Source organism: Melanotaenia boesemani, chromosome 16, assembly GCF_017639745.1.
Source record: "Melanotaenia boesemani isolate fMelBoe1 chromosome 16, fMelBoe1.pri, whole genome shotgun sequence".
NCBI lineage: Eukaryota > Metazoa > Chordata > Actinopteri > Atheriniformes > Melanotaeniidae > Melanotaenia > Melanotaenia boesemani.
In genome coordinates, this window is record NC_055697.1 from 15072247 (window position 1) to 15088381 (window position 16135).

At 39.0% G+C, this 16135-nt stretch overlaps 1 protein-coding gene across 1 annotated transcript in view; it reads left to right on the forward strand.

The window, feature by feature from the left end:
- Positions 1–15498, forward strand: part of itga9 (integrin, alpha 9) — a 52786-nt gene extending 37288 nt beyond the window's left edge. The window contains exons 19-28 of the mRNA XM_042010270.1: positions 1995–2081; positions 2267–2346; positions 2502–2585; positions 3046–3154; positions 3273–3380; positions 4692–4817; positions 4959–5078; positions 5171–5266; positions 11611–11730; positions 13761–15498. Coding sequence (XP_041866204.1) covers positions 1995–2081; positions 2267–2346; positions 2502–2585; positions 3046–3154; positions 3273–3380; positions 4692–4817; positions 4959–5078; positions 5171–5266; positions 11611–11730; positions 13761–13859 — 1029 coding nt within the window. The 3' untranslated portion in view covers positions 13860–15498. The remainder of the gene's footprint in view (positions 1–1994; positions 2082–2266; positions 2347–2501; positions 2586–3045; positions 3155–3272; positions 3381–4691; positions 4818–4958; positions 5079–5170; positions 5267–11610; positions 11731–13760) is intronic.
- Positions 15499–16135: the final 637 nt, after the last annotated feature.

Genomic DNA, 16135 nt, shown 5'->3' on the forward strand with positions numbered 1-16135 from the left:
TTTGAACCTGCAGAGATAAATTTAGAATTTTCAGGAGGTGCATGGCTTCACTATATGTTCCTGTCTGAAAGCTGGATTTAACAGTCCTAATACTTCTTTTAAAAAAGGGTTGTAATACAGATAAGAGAGGTTCCTTTAAAACTTTAAGCCCATTTTCTGTGACCAAATTTGTATCCAGTAATCCTTGATTAAAATGTTTCAGAGCCAACACATAGTGGTCTTTAAATTATGACTTTGAAGATTAAACCATGCAGCTGTAACACAGTTGTTGGACTGGATGATATTTATGGATGGATGAATCATTACATTTATGGGAGTTTATACAAAGATTATATACAGCAGGCAGTATAAGAAATGGTTGCAGTATAAAATCAAATTCATGTTAAATCATGTGAAGGATCTAAATAATACTAAATACTGATTTCTGGTGACTTAGATATTAGACCAAATGTCCAGTAGTTTGAAATGCAACTGAGAAATGTTCAGGCCTTGAAACTGAAGAATAAATGAATGACTGACTTTCTTGGGTCAGTCATTTTCACAGCACAGGCTATTAAACGCCTGATGTAGAGCTTTATCCTTTACCTACAAAAAAGTATAAAATAGGTGATGACACTGGCTTGGAAATGAAGACCAAAGTAATGCCAAATGTCTTAGTACCTAAATTCATAGAGACATGAAGGAATACACAAAACAAGCTTCCAATGTGTCATCATCCAACACTGACGTACTATTCTAGCAGAAGCCTCAGTAGATATTAAAGCAGTGTAAACAGCTCTGGGGATCTTTAATGGCTCTGCCACTTGTGAAGATCCCAGCATATGTTTGTTCCTGACAAACACCAGAGAATCTAAGCAAAAGAATGAAAGTGAAGATGTGCTGAACAAACAGACTTTGTCACTCTTCTTGCTGTGGAGGCACATTGGACCACATGTCTGAGTGCTCTGCTCTCTCTCAAGGACTGCCAGGTGGGTGATGGGTAAACAGACTGACTTCCCCAATACTGCCCAGCCCCGTGGGACAGGCCATGTTTGCACAGCAGCATGGAGGAATACAGGAAATAGAGGAAATTCCATCATTGCCAGTTACGCTAAGATCCCCTTCCCTCCCACCCTCCCTCCATGAGAATCCCCAGTCTCCGTGCAAAGAGTGGTTCTGCTTATTTAAGCTGACTTAATAAAGGTGGAAGGTAAAGCCACACCCAGAAAATCTGCTGAATAAGGGGTAGCTGGAGTGTGGAGTATACTGCGGATGGATGTTTAGCTTTAAATCTGTCAGCAGGGTCAACCACCGCACCAGTTTCCCTATCACATTTGGAGACATGTTGTAAACACAGACTCAAACTGGACTGCAGCCCAGACATTTTGTATGACTTACCTAAACCTCTTATTAGATATTCCAGGAGCACTACTCTGTCTCTTTTTATATCCTTACAGTTGTGAGGTATATCTGCTCCTTGCACATGAGCTCAGCTGACAGCCTCTCAGTGAACTCCTGCTAAAAGAATTCTTACTCCCCGTGGGGTCAAGGCCCGAGTGTTTATACAGCGCAGCCGGTGAAGCTCCATGTTGTTTAGACAAGCTTCCAAACACAGTCTGGAGGTTGTCCAATTACCCACCCGTTAAGATATGTGTACCGTCGTTGCTTTGTACATTCTTTGTTTAACCTAATTTAGAACTCAATATGACACATTCCTTTAGATTTAAAACTGTTTATAATGATTATCTTTGAGCGCACTGTAAATGTCTACAGGTATGTCTGTCTGAAAGTATGCTGCCTTGGCTGAAACTTGTATTTATTTTACCATCCAAAGCTGCAGCAGATCTTTTTTTCCCAAGCTTATCTGAACTGATTGCTTTGTGTTAATGTCCACTCCTTGTCTAGTGGCTCTTCCTCACTGTTTTCATCTGTCTCCATATATGTCACTCAGTTTGTCTCCATTCAGTCTGACTTTATCACCTCCTTCTACTCTCCGTCTGTCTTACTTTTTCCAGGAAGAGAAGGGCATTTCCTGTGGACTTGTTGATTTGGACTTCCTCAGGTGCAGAGTGGGATTTCCCTTCATGAGAGCACAGACTAAGGTAGCTCAAGTCAAAAACTGCTTGTAGCTTTTGCATGTTGTATTTTAAAAAGTTCAGTAAATCACAACACTTTGGAGAGTAGAATTTACATTTTACAAACATGCTAAATGACATTGGAAACCATCTCTTGGTTAGGGAGAAATCAGTGACACCCCATATAACTTTTGTCTTTTTTTTCTGTCCAGTATCATTTTGCAGTGATTTTTGACACAAGTCAGCTCTCCGGGGAAAATGACACATTGCAGTTTTTAGTTCAAGCAAAAAGGTTTGAATTTCACATTTAAATGCTCAACTAACTGTAATGGTTGCAAAAAGCATATACTTGTGCATTTAAATGAATATTTGTTCAGAAATGTTTCCTATTTTATGCAGATTGTTGTGAAAACAAATTGTAAATTCATTGTTTCTTTCATTTTTTAGTGCAAATCCAGAGCACAAACTCTCTGACAACTATTTAGATATATCCATCCCACTGATCCATGAGACTGACACAACTATTACTGGGTAAGAATGAAACTAACATGACCACTAACAGTGGTGCTGCTGCTAGTATACAACTGTAAAACTGTTTAATGTCATACATCTCACTCAAATGAAGACTTGGACTGGGTGTCCATCTGTTGCCCCTCAGGAAGAGAGGGATTGCTTTTCTCCATATGAAGGGTATCAGCTTGAAAAGCCTTATCTCTGAATGCTTTATCATAGTGCTGCTTCACAGAGGAAGGGAAGAGATGTAAAACATCACATTTCTGCCAGAACTCTGACATCTGATAAGGCTGCTGTCTTTAATGTGAAGGGAGTGTTCGGAGGAAAGCTGGACACATATCTCAGCTGCTAAACAAAACACTTCTTACCAGCTGATCATGACTGGAACCAGAGATTTTCAATGTCAACCATCTGGCCTTTTAAGAATAAGTGTTTCATATGCTAATCTATCATTTTCTATGTCTTTTCTTGTCTGCAGTGTGGTAACACCGAGCTCCTTTGTGTATGGAAACTCCATCGATGCATCGCGCTTTGTCAAGTATGAGGACATGGAGTGCGACTTCCAGCCTCTTAATCTGACTTTTCAGGTACTTCAAGCACGAAGTATATGCATTTTTTATTATTATTATTATTCGATCTTTCCTTATATATTCACTACTCTTTTTCTTCATCTCCATCTCTCCGTGTCCCTGTGTGATTTTCCAGGCCATAAACAAGGGGCCCAGCAGGCTACCTGGCTCTACTGTGGACATCAGGATACCCAACCGACTGGCTGGCAGCGGAGCTGACATGTTCCACATCACTGAAACCCAGGTGGACACCACCAGCAGTCTAGCTGCATTATTCATCAAGAAAAGTCATTATTTATTAGTTTATTGACCTGAAGGCAGGCTCATATTTAGCTAATTTTCAAGCCCATATCTGCCAGTTGTGCTTCTCCACATGCTTGTATCCACTTTAGTGTTCATGTTAAGAGAGCTGCTGAACTGCTGGCCAGAGTATGAACATTTTGCTTAGAGTGGGGCACTACTGGACCAGTGAAAATTAAAGCCAAAGTGTTGGCGCTGCTACTGAATTTAGCCATCCATTTTGTTTCACAACATTTTGCATTTACATAAAGAAAGAAAATACTCCCACTGGGTTCAGATGTTTTTTTAACCCTTGCACTGGGCCTTCCATATAGGTAGATCATGTGGGAGCTCAAGCTGTTAATTGTATTTACTGTGAATGGGGAGACAGCGTTAGTGTATCCCACCCTCCTAGAGTCCATCTGGAATCACTTTCATGGGATCAGACAGCCTGCATGAAATAGGAATGGGACACCTGTAGAGATGGCTACTGCCCTGTACCACCCCAAGCTTGGAACCACATATGATAAATCCTACTAAAATTGTCCAGCTTGTGGCATGCTGGACCGTTGCACATGTATTTTATAACCAGATAAATGTTTTATACAAACTTCAATTTGTTCAAATAATATATATATTTCTGACTGTAACTCCATATGTTTGGGTTTTATGCAGAAAATCCTTCAGTCTTTAAAATTTACTGTAAAATTCTGTTTTCATGAGGGATTTCACCAGGTTAAAGTTAGTGCAGCTGTTAGAAAAGCCAATGAATCTTCACACCAGCAATGGAAGGAGAAATACAGGACATGAGAGTATGGGCTACAAGAACCAGACATGCTGGGATGTAGCAGGGCAGACAATGAGGAAGGCCAGGGAAGTGTGTTACCTCCACAGCTTCAGGTCAGTCAGAAGAGAGGGGAAAGGGGAAGTGCTCCCTGGGGGGGCTGGGCAGTAAAGCAGACACCTCTAAATCACTCCATATGGGAAATCTGTCAGGGAGGGGGTACCAGCTTGTTGCTGGGGAGAGTTTCCTGTGAGCCCTCGAGAGTCATAACAATGGTGGGATTGGGCCATTTATGGTGACAAAAGTACTGTGTTGACATTTTTGCATCAAACTTGAAGCCAAGCCTGTAAACTTAACAAAACTTCTGCTTTCCTCCACACCCATGCCACACAAGCCTAATTTAACTTATTTATGCTTGAGGATAAATAGGGATTTTTGCAAAAAGTTTTAGTCAGCACAACTTAATTATTTTTTAACACTGTCCTATTTCAGGTGGCAGACGGTCGAGGGAACTGCACCCCTCACAGGAACCCAACACCGTGCACCATACCCCAGGACAAAGAGAGCATCTTCCACTCCATGTTTGCCTTCTTTACCAAATCAGGGCGCAAAGTCTTGGTAAATATGCACTTTGGCATTTCAGAGATCACTGAGAGTCAGCCCCACCGAGGATTCTTGTGTTTTTTTAGTACTGTAACATCTATTTATCACACATCCCTCTCCCACTGTTTCTCAAACCTACTCTGTATTTTTTAACAGGACTGTGACCGGCCTGGAAGAGCGTGTATGACAATCTCCTGCAGTCTGGGTCCACAGTTAAAAGAGGAAGCTTTGAGCATAGATATAAAACTTCTTCTTAACACTGAGATTCTGAAAAGGGTAGGGCCCATATCACAAACTCCATTCAGTTGCATAATACCAGGGTTATTTTTATTTAAAGAAATACCAAGTCACCATTTCTCCATCTGCAGGATAGTTCATCTGTCATCCAGTTTGTGACAAGAGGCAGCGTCCAAGTAAATGAAAGGGCAGTGGAGGTGCCACATGGCCTGCCAGATGAAATTTCTGTGAGTATATTGTGAATTTACAATCTGCTTTTATTAATTGCAACTGAACTAAATATATTTCACAGGGTTTGGTGGAGATAAAGGCCTCAGAACGAAAACAATTATGTCACTAGCTGTTTGCCATTAAAATTGTATAAGTTAAGGTTGAATTACAATACATGTTTAAGCAGCTCTAGAGAACTTTTTATTGACAACATTATATTTTATTTGTCTATTGTGTGGAGTTATAAAAGTTTTGATAATTAAGTGCAAATTAGGGAGCAAGCTCATGATTAATTGCCACGTCAAAGAGATATGCAATATGCACATTATACTGTGATCAGCAAATGTTTAAGCTTCATAAAATACTTGTAATATGGCTTCACTACTTTTCACCTATGTTGCCACAAATGTTTAACTTTATTTATTTCCTTTTCAACTTAAAGTTTTAGGATTTGTAATTGATTGTGTAATATTTGAAGACTCAAAATACAAATTAAACTTTAACACAGCCTTTGAATAATATTAAAAGTAGGGAACAGCTTGTTTTGTAGAGAGGTCTGCGAATGTGCCATCCAGTTTGTTTCTCATTATTATACTGTATATCACCACTTACACTTTTAATTAATGGGGCATGAGTTAGGTCAGTGGTTCCCAATCTGGGGTCCGGGATTCCCAAGGGGGTCCCCCAAAGAGTACAAGGGGTCCCCGAGGCTTTGAACTTTCAGAGCCATTGTGATAAATGTCCAAGCATGAAACCAATTATGGGTGGGGCAGGGTGGTCCTTGCTTTTTAGTATTTGCAGGAAGGGGGTCCTCAAGGAAAAAGGTTGGGAACCTCTGAGTTAGGTCCCCTCCCTGTGCCTCAGACTATTTAAATTTGAGCAATTTTTTCCTGAAAACTAACTTTCCATTCAGCTACACCACCTTTTCAATCTCACTGCAACCTTATTCTGCCGAACTGTACATTAAGATTTCTACCAGTAGCTAGTAGTGTTTGTAATGATAGCAGAGCATTATTCTCACTAAAAATTGGTGAGTTTTTGTTGTAACTTTGAAATGAATTCCTGCAACACTTTCAAGATTCGAATTTAAAAGGTGTGGAAATCTCAGTGGTTCACATTTCTCCAAACAAAACTTATGTTATTTTAGTCAGTTCATTATAAAAGATAAATGATCCCTGCGGTAAATTTAAATGGACCGATCTTTTAAACGTTGTTTATTCTGGGTCAGTCTGGATTGCCAAAAATCCACAGGCACAATTTCAGAAGAGAACTGCTGTGTTTAGTGTGGTTATGCCTTGCTCAAAAAAATTATAATGGGGCAGATGCTTATTGGGGCTTGAAATTTCAATAGATGACAAAATGCTTACTACATTGCGCTGCAGGCAGAAATATAACAGTCGGTCAGCATATTCTATTCGACAGTCATTTAGCAGGTGCTTTTCTCCAAAGCGACTCACATTTGATTAGGCAGTAGCATTAAGGGTCTTGCCTATGGACCCAACTGGAAGGTGTTAATATTTGTCCCCTGTGGGATTCAAATTTAGGTCTCCCGCATGGGAGCCAGATGCCCTGACAACTGAGCCATTCAGCCGCCAAGTAGCATATTTATTTCGTATATTATTATTAGATGCACACTGTGGTCGATCACGTTGTAGTTAGAAAATTCTTTAGGTCACTGAAGGGCTCCATTGTGGATCACTCATAAAGGATATGAGTATAGGGAACAGCTGGGGACTGCAAGTATACTTTGTGTTTTAGCTTTGATTAGCTCTTTCGGGGCCTCAGCTGTGTTCAAGGACATACCCTCCTCCTGCTCTTGATTGTTGAGTGATTGAATGGCACACAAGATCAGATTTGACAATTATATTGAGCACTCAGCATGCTTGCAATGGGATCTCTTGAGAAATTAGGGTGCTGACTGGGTTGCAGCCTGCCTGACCCTGCACTCCTGTGGTGCTTGGAAAATCCAAACCTGCCATGAGCATGTCTATGCTACGCTGCTCTTTCAGCACTTAGTGAGCATCTCATTCCTGTGACCATTGCCCCCATTGGTTTTCACAAACACTGTTACTTTCTCCCTCAGGATCCCTGCAAGCTAGAGTACACACTGCAAATATGATTTGTGGTCCCAGATTTTACTGCGCACAGCAGGTCTACTGGTTGAAAGCAGAACAACAATCTTGATTTTTATCACCCGTGATATGTAAACAAAACCACATAACTCCATGTGTTTTTGCTGCAAGTATGCAAGTTACAAATTTAGAAATTCAAAGTTGAGGTCAATGGACTTAACTTTAAATGACATCAAAAGTTAACTTGGGACAGTCAGAGTTAAAGAGCAATGACCAGAAGAGCTTTCATCTTTTCTGTATACACGCAAATGCCATGGTATGCATAACAACGGCTAAATTCCAGAGATTGGGGTTAGGGGGAAGTGTTAATGTGGGAAACTGTGCAACAGAGAGATTTATCTTCACTTGTCCACTTGGTTTTGTCTTGAGTAACAGTTGGCGTCTCATGCCACATTTGAGTTCAAAGACTGTGTATCATTACATGTCGGGACAGTGATGGTCTTCACTCACCTCTGAAATTTTTTCACATCACATTACAACACATTATATAGAATTGTATTTGAGAGAATAAATAGTGTTTGCCTTTGTTGAACACCATTAGTAAATAAACTCGTAGTTTTAACAAATCCAAGTAACTGTGCTGGAAATAACAGGACATTATAAAGAAGCATCAACCAGACTCAAACTTACACAAAAAAATAGGTGGAGACAGATGGTTGTTATTAGAAATGAAAACAAACATCGCAGTTCTTGTGTTAGAAATTGATTTGAAAAATTATCTACATAATAGGTGTAAATGCAGAATTCATAATTGTGTGTGTCACTTCACTCTAATACTATTCAGTCTCACTTAAACTAGATACCATTGGTTTAGGTGACAGCAGAGATGTTTATAAGTCCTTTTTTGGAAGTCCAAATCAAGTCTCAAGTGTTTGACCTCAAGTCCAAGTCAAAATCTCAAGTTTAGTCCCAGTTTGATGTCATCATGGCAAAGTCACGGTTTATGGAAACTATGTTCAGTACATGTTTAATTCTTCTTCTGAACACATTCAGTGAAGCCAATCTGATGGAGCTAACATAGTTTTAGTAAAAAGTTAGCAGTGTTTATGCTGCTGTGGCACAATGGTCATTTCTAACATAGATGCTAACATTGCACTTTCATATTAGTGACTAACCTCTCCAGGTGTGTTTCAAGGTGGATGTGGTGGATCCAGTATCCTGGATTTTAATATCACAGATGTTACAGTTTGCTGCTCTTTATTTGGCACCTGTTTTGTGATTTTTAATACCAGTTACAGTTACAACAGTGCTGCAGCTACAGATGTTTTCACCAGTGCTGCCATTGTTTGGCTTGGTTGTGAATGGACACCCAAGTGTTGTGTCTGGGAAGATGACAGCATACAATATATGTGGGTGGGTGGGTGGAGAGAGATTTTAGGGGGCTGGGGGTGGGTGAGGTGAGGAAGAGGGGAGTGGTCGATAGTGCCCTGGTTCGCGGGGTGTGTGGCTGGAACATGGGGTGGTTGTTGGGCTGCACAGGGTGGTCATCTGGGGGGGGCTGGTCCTCCATGGCGTTGTGCAGGCCCTCTACCTTCAAGGGGAGGGGCACTGGCCATCCAGGGTGGTCAGAGCGCAGGGCCCCAACAAGGTGTGTTGCAACAGGAACACAATAAAAACCTACAGGAGACTGGCTGGAAAGGTCTGGAGTTGGTGATCCTTGGACTAGGTTTTCCTGGCTGGACAGAGGTCAGAGAAGAGACAGGATTACAACATTGATGCTGAATGAACCTTCGTTTGAGGGCAGTAAAATGCAAAAATCTGCCATAGTTCAGTAACGTTATTAACACATGACATCAAATGGAAGAAAGTGGATGATATTGTCATATTTTATATATTTAGATTTGGAATGCATGTAATACGTATGAGTAGTTTGTGTCTTACCTGCAGTAGTAAGCAGTCAGAGTGCACAGTTTGCCTCTCACAGAAGCAGGGGGGAGTTCTGAGAGACAGTCTAAGCTGAAAGTTTCTTGGTCCATAAATGTTTACCTCAACAATATTCTCTGTATTCAATTACAAATTGACTAGAGTACTTACAGGCAAATGTTTTCTGGCCATAAAGAACATGAAAAGATCTTTACTTAAACATTCTGTCTGAGCCGACTACGGAATGACTGAATGATGAAAACACACTGCTTTACTGCAAGAAATTTTGGTATCAATGTCACATTAAAGTAAAGACATTCTGATTGATTTCTGAAATAATTATAAATAAACAAGGAGTTCATATTTTTTTAATTGCTTGTATTTATTGATGAAAAAAAGTAGTATTGCCCACTGCTCATGAAATGGAACAGCCTACCTAGCCAACAAGAATTTCCCATAGCAGCAACCTAGGACGTTGAATCCCTTAAACTCCTGAAATTACTAAGTTTGCTTATATCATAGGACACTATGAGACTCTGCTGTTTTCCAGCTGGTAGACATTCTTGATTAATGGCTTAAAAATCCACTAATATCAAAAATTACAGAATTTTAATGCCACCGTATAACAAACATGTTTTTAATGTATTTGGTTATGTCACATTTCTACAAAAGTGAGGTAAACAAAAACTCTTCGGAGCTTTGTTCCCCATCTTCTTGTGTGCAATGAATTATGGGAGAAAAGAAGCTGCGAAGGATGCACCACCAGTAGTCTTTACTACAAGCCAAACAAAGTACAGGTTTGTAGGGTGGATTCGGAGGCGCCGTCCAGATGGGACAGTGCTTGGCGCATCACTATGACATATGTAGCCGACAAACCTGTCCTGAAAGTGCCCTGAATTGGGACACAGTCATGGTGATGTATCACTGAAATCCAACTGAATCAAATCATTAACAAGATCATTGTAATTTAATCGAATCATGAGACCAGTGAAGATGCACAGCCCTAACAAATACCATATTGGGTTTTTTTTCGCAATATATCATTTTTATGTCAGATTGATGGACTGAGTCCACACAAAATGGTCTGTGTTACTATGCTAAGCTAAAAGCTGTATTTTTCAGCTTAGCACATCCATCAGGAAAAGTCTGATTTTCTCAAAATGAGCATGCTCTGACTGCTCACAGCTGCAGGTACTCACATGCATTACACAGAGTCTACATGAAATAAAAATGAGAATCTTGTTAAATCCTTTGACCTTATGAGATTAATGCTGGCAATGAAGTTCACATAAAATCAAACTTGATGCTTTAGTGTTTGTAATGTCTTTTAAAACTTGATATCTGTACACCAGGATCTGTCCAAACGCTAAAAAAACGAATGCATTTTAAAGTTATACATCTTTTCATCTAATAAAATACTTTCTTGAGTTTTTAAAACATGGGCAGAACTGATGGAGAGTTTTGGTAGGTGTCTGTGGTCAATCAAAGCACAATACACTTTGAAAAAGAGGAGGGCAACCCTTTTTTATCTCTCTCTTTCTTTTTCTTTCTTTTTTTTTTTTTTTTTACTGAAAAAAGTATAAATATGCAGAAGGAAATAGCACTCTGCTACATAGGAATGTGGAGGGCACATTGTGCTGTGAAGTTGTTTGAGCCTACAAATTCTATAATGTCTGGTTATAAATACAATAAAATGGGAGATAATATTTAACACCAGGAGAAGGTCTTTGGTCATTTCAATACTGCAGTGCTTTGAGCTACATTTGATGTTTAACTGTTAATATTTTCCATAAACACTGTTTTAACTCAGCTGGCATGCTAACACTTCAAAATAGCCCACAAAGCTTAGGAATGTCATGGGTTTAGCAAGTTTTTGTCATAAACCAAAGTGACCCCAGATGAAAAGTCAGGGGTCATCAGTCATTGAACTTTATCCTCTAGAGACGAATGTCTGACCGATGGATTTCACAGCACTCCATCACAGAAATTATGCTGTCTTGACTCAAGTGGGGCACAGACCAATAGCCTGACTTGTCTTGAAATAGCCAAAAATGGCCACTTATTAAACAAATTAGAATGTGTTTCACAGCTAAACAAATTGTATTATAAACTGTAAAATGGTGTTATTTCATGTTCAGGTTCCATTTCTTTTGTTCTAGCTTTGCATCTTGATCATTTTGAATAAAGTTTTCAGAACACAGGTATTACATCCCGAAATAAGACGTGTCTTATGGGTTTAACTTGCCTTAAACCCATGTACCCCTTAAATAATAAGCTTATTTCAGGGGTCTTTTTTTGCACTGTATTGCATCATTAGCAGTGTGTTGTCTTCTGAGTGTCACTCACCAAAGCTTGTTGTGTTTCAGCTGGTGTTTGAGGCTCTTCACAATCAGGAGCCACGGGGTTACATTGTTGGCTGGATCATTGCTATCAGTCTGCTGGTGGGAATCCTCATCTTTCTGCTGTTAGCTGTACTACTCTGGAAGGTAAACCAACACATGAATACAAATGACTTTGTTTTGTTTTTTTACAGCTTGCTATGTGCAAAAGCTTCAGCAGTAAATATGAGGCAAAGGCTTGTGTGTGAGCCAGGATCACTGTTGAACTCTGGTTAGATGTCAGCACAATATTCAGTTGAACAGAGACAGCTGGAGGCTTGGGAAGGCTGTGGGGGTGAGAACTTGCTTGGAGCCTTTGACAACCATGAAAAGGACAAATAACAGACTGGATAGTAATTCACACCATACCACTCACATGAAAGAAGAATCTAAAGAGGAAATAGCATTTACATTGATATCCAGAGGCCCTGTTAGCAACTCCTTTTCTTTTTCAGTGCCTCATTTTCCATTGGGAATACTACCACAACTAAACCTTGGAATTTTGGTTCAGGGATACACCCCCACTTCCACCCCCTGTTCCCCAGGTCCTCAAATCTTGCCAAAATAAACCCCACTTACAAGACTGGTGCATGTCCTGTATTGCTCTTTTCAGGAAATGCCTGAGGAGAGCACAGGTCTATATCAATAAACTTTGGTAGCCAAATGTAGATAAATGAATGGAATCATAGTGAGGAAGGCAGTTTTTGTTTAGATACACAGCAAGAGTCTACTACTCTATTCATATGTCCCTCATATTACACTTGATAAATCTAAGATACAACTCTGTAATATGTAAACTGGTACACTGTATTATATTCTTAAAGAAACAGCACGTTTATACCAAGGAAATATTTTAATTGCTGCTATATATGCTTGTGGTTTTGCTTGGTTTTATATATTAACTTCAAATTATGTATACTTATGGATAAGATGACATGCTACACAGTCTTCTGATTTCTCACTTCTCAGTAATTTATTGTTTTCCATCTTCCTCACTATTTGAGAAATCTCAGCTTGAAGATATTTTACTTATTAATATAGTCCATCACAGCAAGCTTAAGAGTCCAACTAGCTAATCTAAAATTGTTTTAGTTTCGTAATAATGCAGCTGGAACTAGGGGCTGTTTCAGATAAGTTCTCACTGGTGGTGCATTTAAGCACACTGCCCAAAGTCAGCTGATAAATAACATTTTAGTTACCAGCCCTGTAGAATTTAATCCAGGCAACTATCTAGACAAAGCTCACTTTGTCTAGATCTTTTTTCAAGTATAATGCCATTATGGGTACATTTCTAATACTACTGTCCAAAAAGTACAGGCTTTTAAAGGGTGAGACTATACTACTATCTTATGATTTTCTTTCACTATACCGAAATAAATAAATTTAAAGAAGAAATATCGACAGACAACAAACTGAATAGATATTAACTGCATTAAACTAGAACTTTTTCATAAAATTCCCTTTAATTGAACAATAATGAAGCCAAAATTTGTTTTACAGTTTAAAATTATGAAGAAATACAAAGCGGTCTGGCTATAGAGCGCCAACACTGTTTTGAAATTGTCACCAAGTTACCATTAGCATACAATATATATTTAGACACATGTCATGTATTGTCCTCTTATCTAAATGAATAGCGTCTTGGCGACTTACATGTCTGCACAGGAAATGTGATGCAAGTGCCGGAGGCAAATAAGTGAGGGTTAGCACAAAGACTGGAAACTTGCTGCTATAAACCTGGGAAATAAAAATGAGCCTGATGCTCACCATGTAATCTGAAAGCAACTCTATACCCATTACTAACACATTCTGGCGTGCTTGTTTAATCCATATAAAACCAAAAGTGTAAAGGTGATGGAGGAATAAGTTGGATTATTTGTAAACAAGATGTTATGACTATTGTTTCAGACAGGGACATTTTTGCTATTGGCAATATATCTATGATGTGATAAACTAACATGTAACAGTAAGATAGAACCCTGCATATCGACTTTGCTTGAAACGTCTCTCAAAAAAATCAAATATATAGTTGAATGTTTTTGATTTGTAGTTAATAAGCTAAAGCAGATAATGCATTTGGATGTGCCTTCAGGTAGACCCCTCTAACCCCTCAAACTTTCGTCCCTATCACTTAACAGATGGGATTCTTCCGCCGGCGCTACAGAGAGATCATCGAAGCTGAGAAGAACAGGAAGGACAGTGATGAAAGCTGGGACTGGATGGATAAGAACCACTGAGACATTTGATGGGGGTCCCAGAGGAGCCAGTGAGATTAAGGATTGGGTCAAGATGGATCCAATAGCACGGGGTGTTGCAGTCCGCCCGCCCCGGTGGCACCAGGTCCTTCAAGTCTTCCATATGTGGAAGAGAAGAGTATTCTCCATATTTTTTGGAGACTTTGTATCTTTTTTTTTTTTTTTTTTTTTTGTGGGTGGGGGTGGGGGTCTAGGAAACAGGCTTCTGAGGTGACAGTGTGGCTTGCCAAAGGACACTTGCTGTGGAAAACAGCAAATCTCATAGGAGGTAACTCCCAGACAGTGGATCGGAGTTGTAGATGGAAACCCACATCTGTAGGGGGATGTGGAGATGGCATGAGCACTGGTGGACAACAAAACCCTCAGGGCTGTGTTACATAGCAAATTTATTTTTATACCTTCACTTCAAGCCATATTGTATAAAACTGAGCTTTGAGAAGAGTTGAGCTTTTTGAAGGCCATTATAAACATACTGTATCTACAGTTTGTTTTCATAAAAGCACTGATTTTTGATAAGAATGAATGCTTTGGCTCCATAGCTTTACATTTTGTGCCATATGAGAGGAGTTGTTATATTCAGCTCATCCCATGATTGGGAGTGAAAGATTGTATCTTTTCTGTACTTTTACAGCTGTTTTTTTACATATGTTTGTCCATCCCTGTCCAAATAATCAGCCAAAGCTAATTCTGTGCATGAAAATGCACTGTTCCCGTCGCCCACCAGTCTTGTGTCAGAAGCTCTGAAAGGCCTCTATGAGATCATTAGGACTTTGCTTAGCATGTGATTATCAACAGTACTGTAGATTTCTATTTTCATACTTCATTTGTCATGTTTCCCCTATGTTCCATGTCTAAAACACAAAAGATGGGTCATAAATTATACTGCCACCATTAAACTTTTACCTATACCTATATACCTTTTTGACCTATAAGTAGCATTCCATTTGTTCTGGTCTGGCTTTTCACTGAGTTGTTTGTAAGCGATGATATGAGTAAGTTAAAATATATGACCAATTTACATTTCAGCCTTTGCTCTTTGCAGTGTTTCAGATTAATGCAATGCACATTAGAGAAAATTATCTGAAGCTGCTTTTGAAAGGACCTAAATGCTCAGGTATGCAGCAGCTGGACCCTGCAAAATTTCAAGGTTCAGATAAACATTTCTTTTTGTAAATGACTTTTGATTTTAGATCTGTTAAAGACGTATTTCCAAAAGCCTTTCCTGGCCTCATCTTAAGCTGACCATATTTAATTTTACAGATGTATTATTAGACATTGGGTTGTAAGTGTGAAACATGAGATGAAAGTTAGCAAAGGTAGCCTACCTACAGTCATTGCCAGTGGCATGAGTAATGTCCTAAAAATAGGTGGGAATGTGTTGCATTCAATCACGACACACAAACAAATTGTTAAGGGCACATAGTAAAAGCCTGTTTTAAGTAAAAGCAGAGGAATACCAGTGACCTAAAAATTTCAAGAACTAAAAGCATTCAAGTGCACACCTTTCTTTCCACATTTTTTCCTTCCATCTTTTTAAATTCTAATATCCCTAAAGAAGTTGGAATATGAGAGAATATAAACAATTATATAGACTTGATAAGTTTATCACAAAATGATATGATGATATGATGATAGATGAAAGGTGATAAAATCATAACCCAGAACACTTGACATGTCAATTCTGAAGAATTTTGAAATACAGTAAGGATTAAATGTGCAATTCCAAAGAATAAAATATATGTTTTAATCTATTCATTCTTAAGTCACTTTATGGGTGACTTTGGTTGCTTCACTCTTTTTTTTTTTTTTTGTGCTGTACAAATCTTTTGACACTATTGCGTTCCACTGGCATTACATCGTATACTGTACACATCTTCATCTTCCTTCTGCATCAGTTAAAGCGATGCTATACTACACATATGCAAGAAACAGACACTTGATTTTTTAAGTAAAAGCTTAACTGTGATGATTCTGTTGTAATTCTGTTTGTTCTCACCGTTAATCACACCGTTACATGGGGTTTTGTTTGTACTACTGCCACTGAGTATCATTTCCATTATAGTGTGATGTATATTTGATGTTTAAAGTCATGTTTGAGCTGTATATTTATCTGTTGATAAATCTTGGAGTGAAATTTTTGAGTTGTGTGTTCTTGTTTTATTGGCACGGTAGCAGTCTGGTTGAGTTAGTGCTTGTTTTATGGAGTGTTGGTGCTCTCTACTGGCAGCATTGCTGCAGCTATACTGACAAAAAGAATG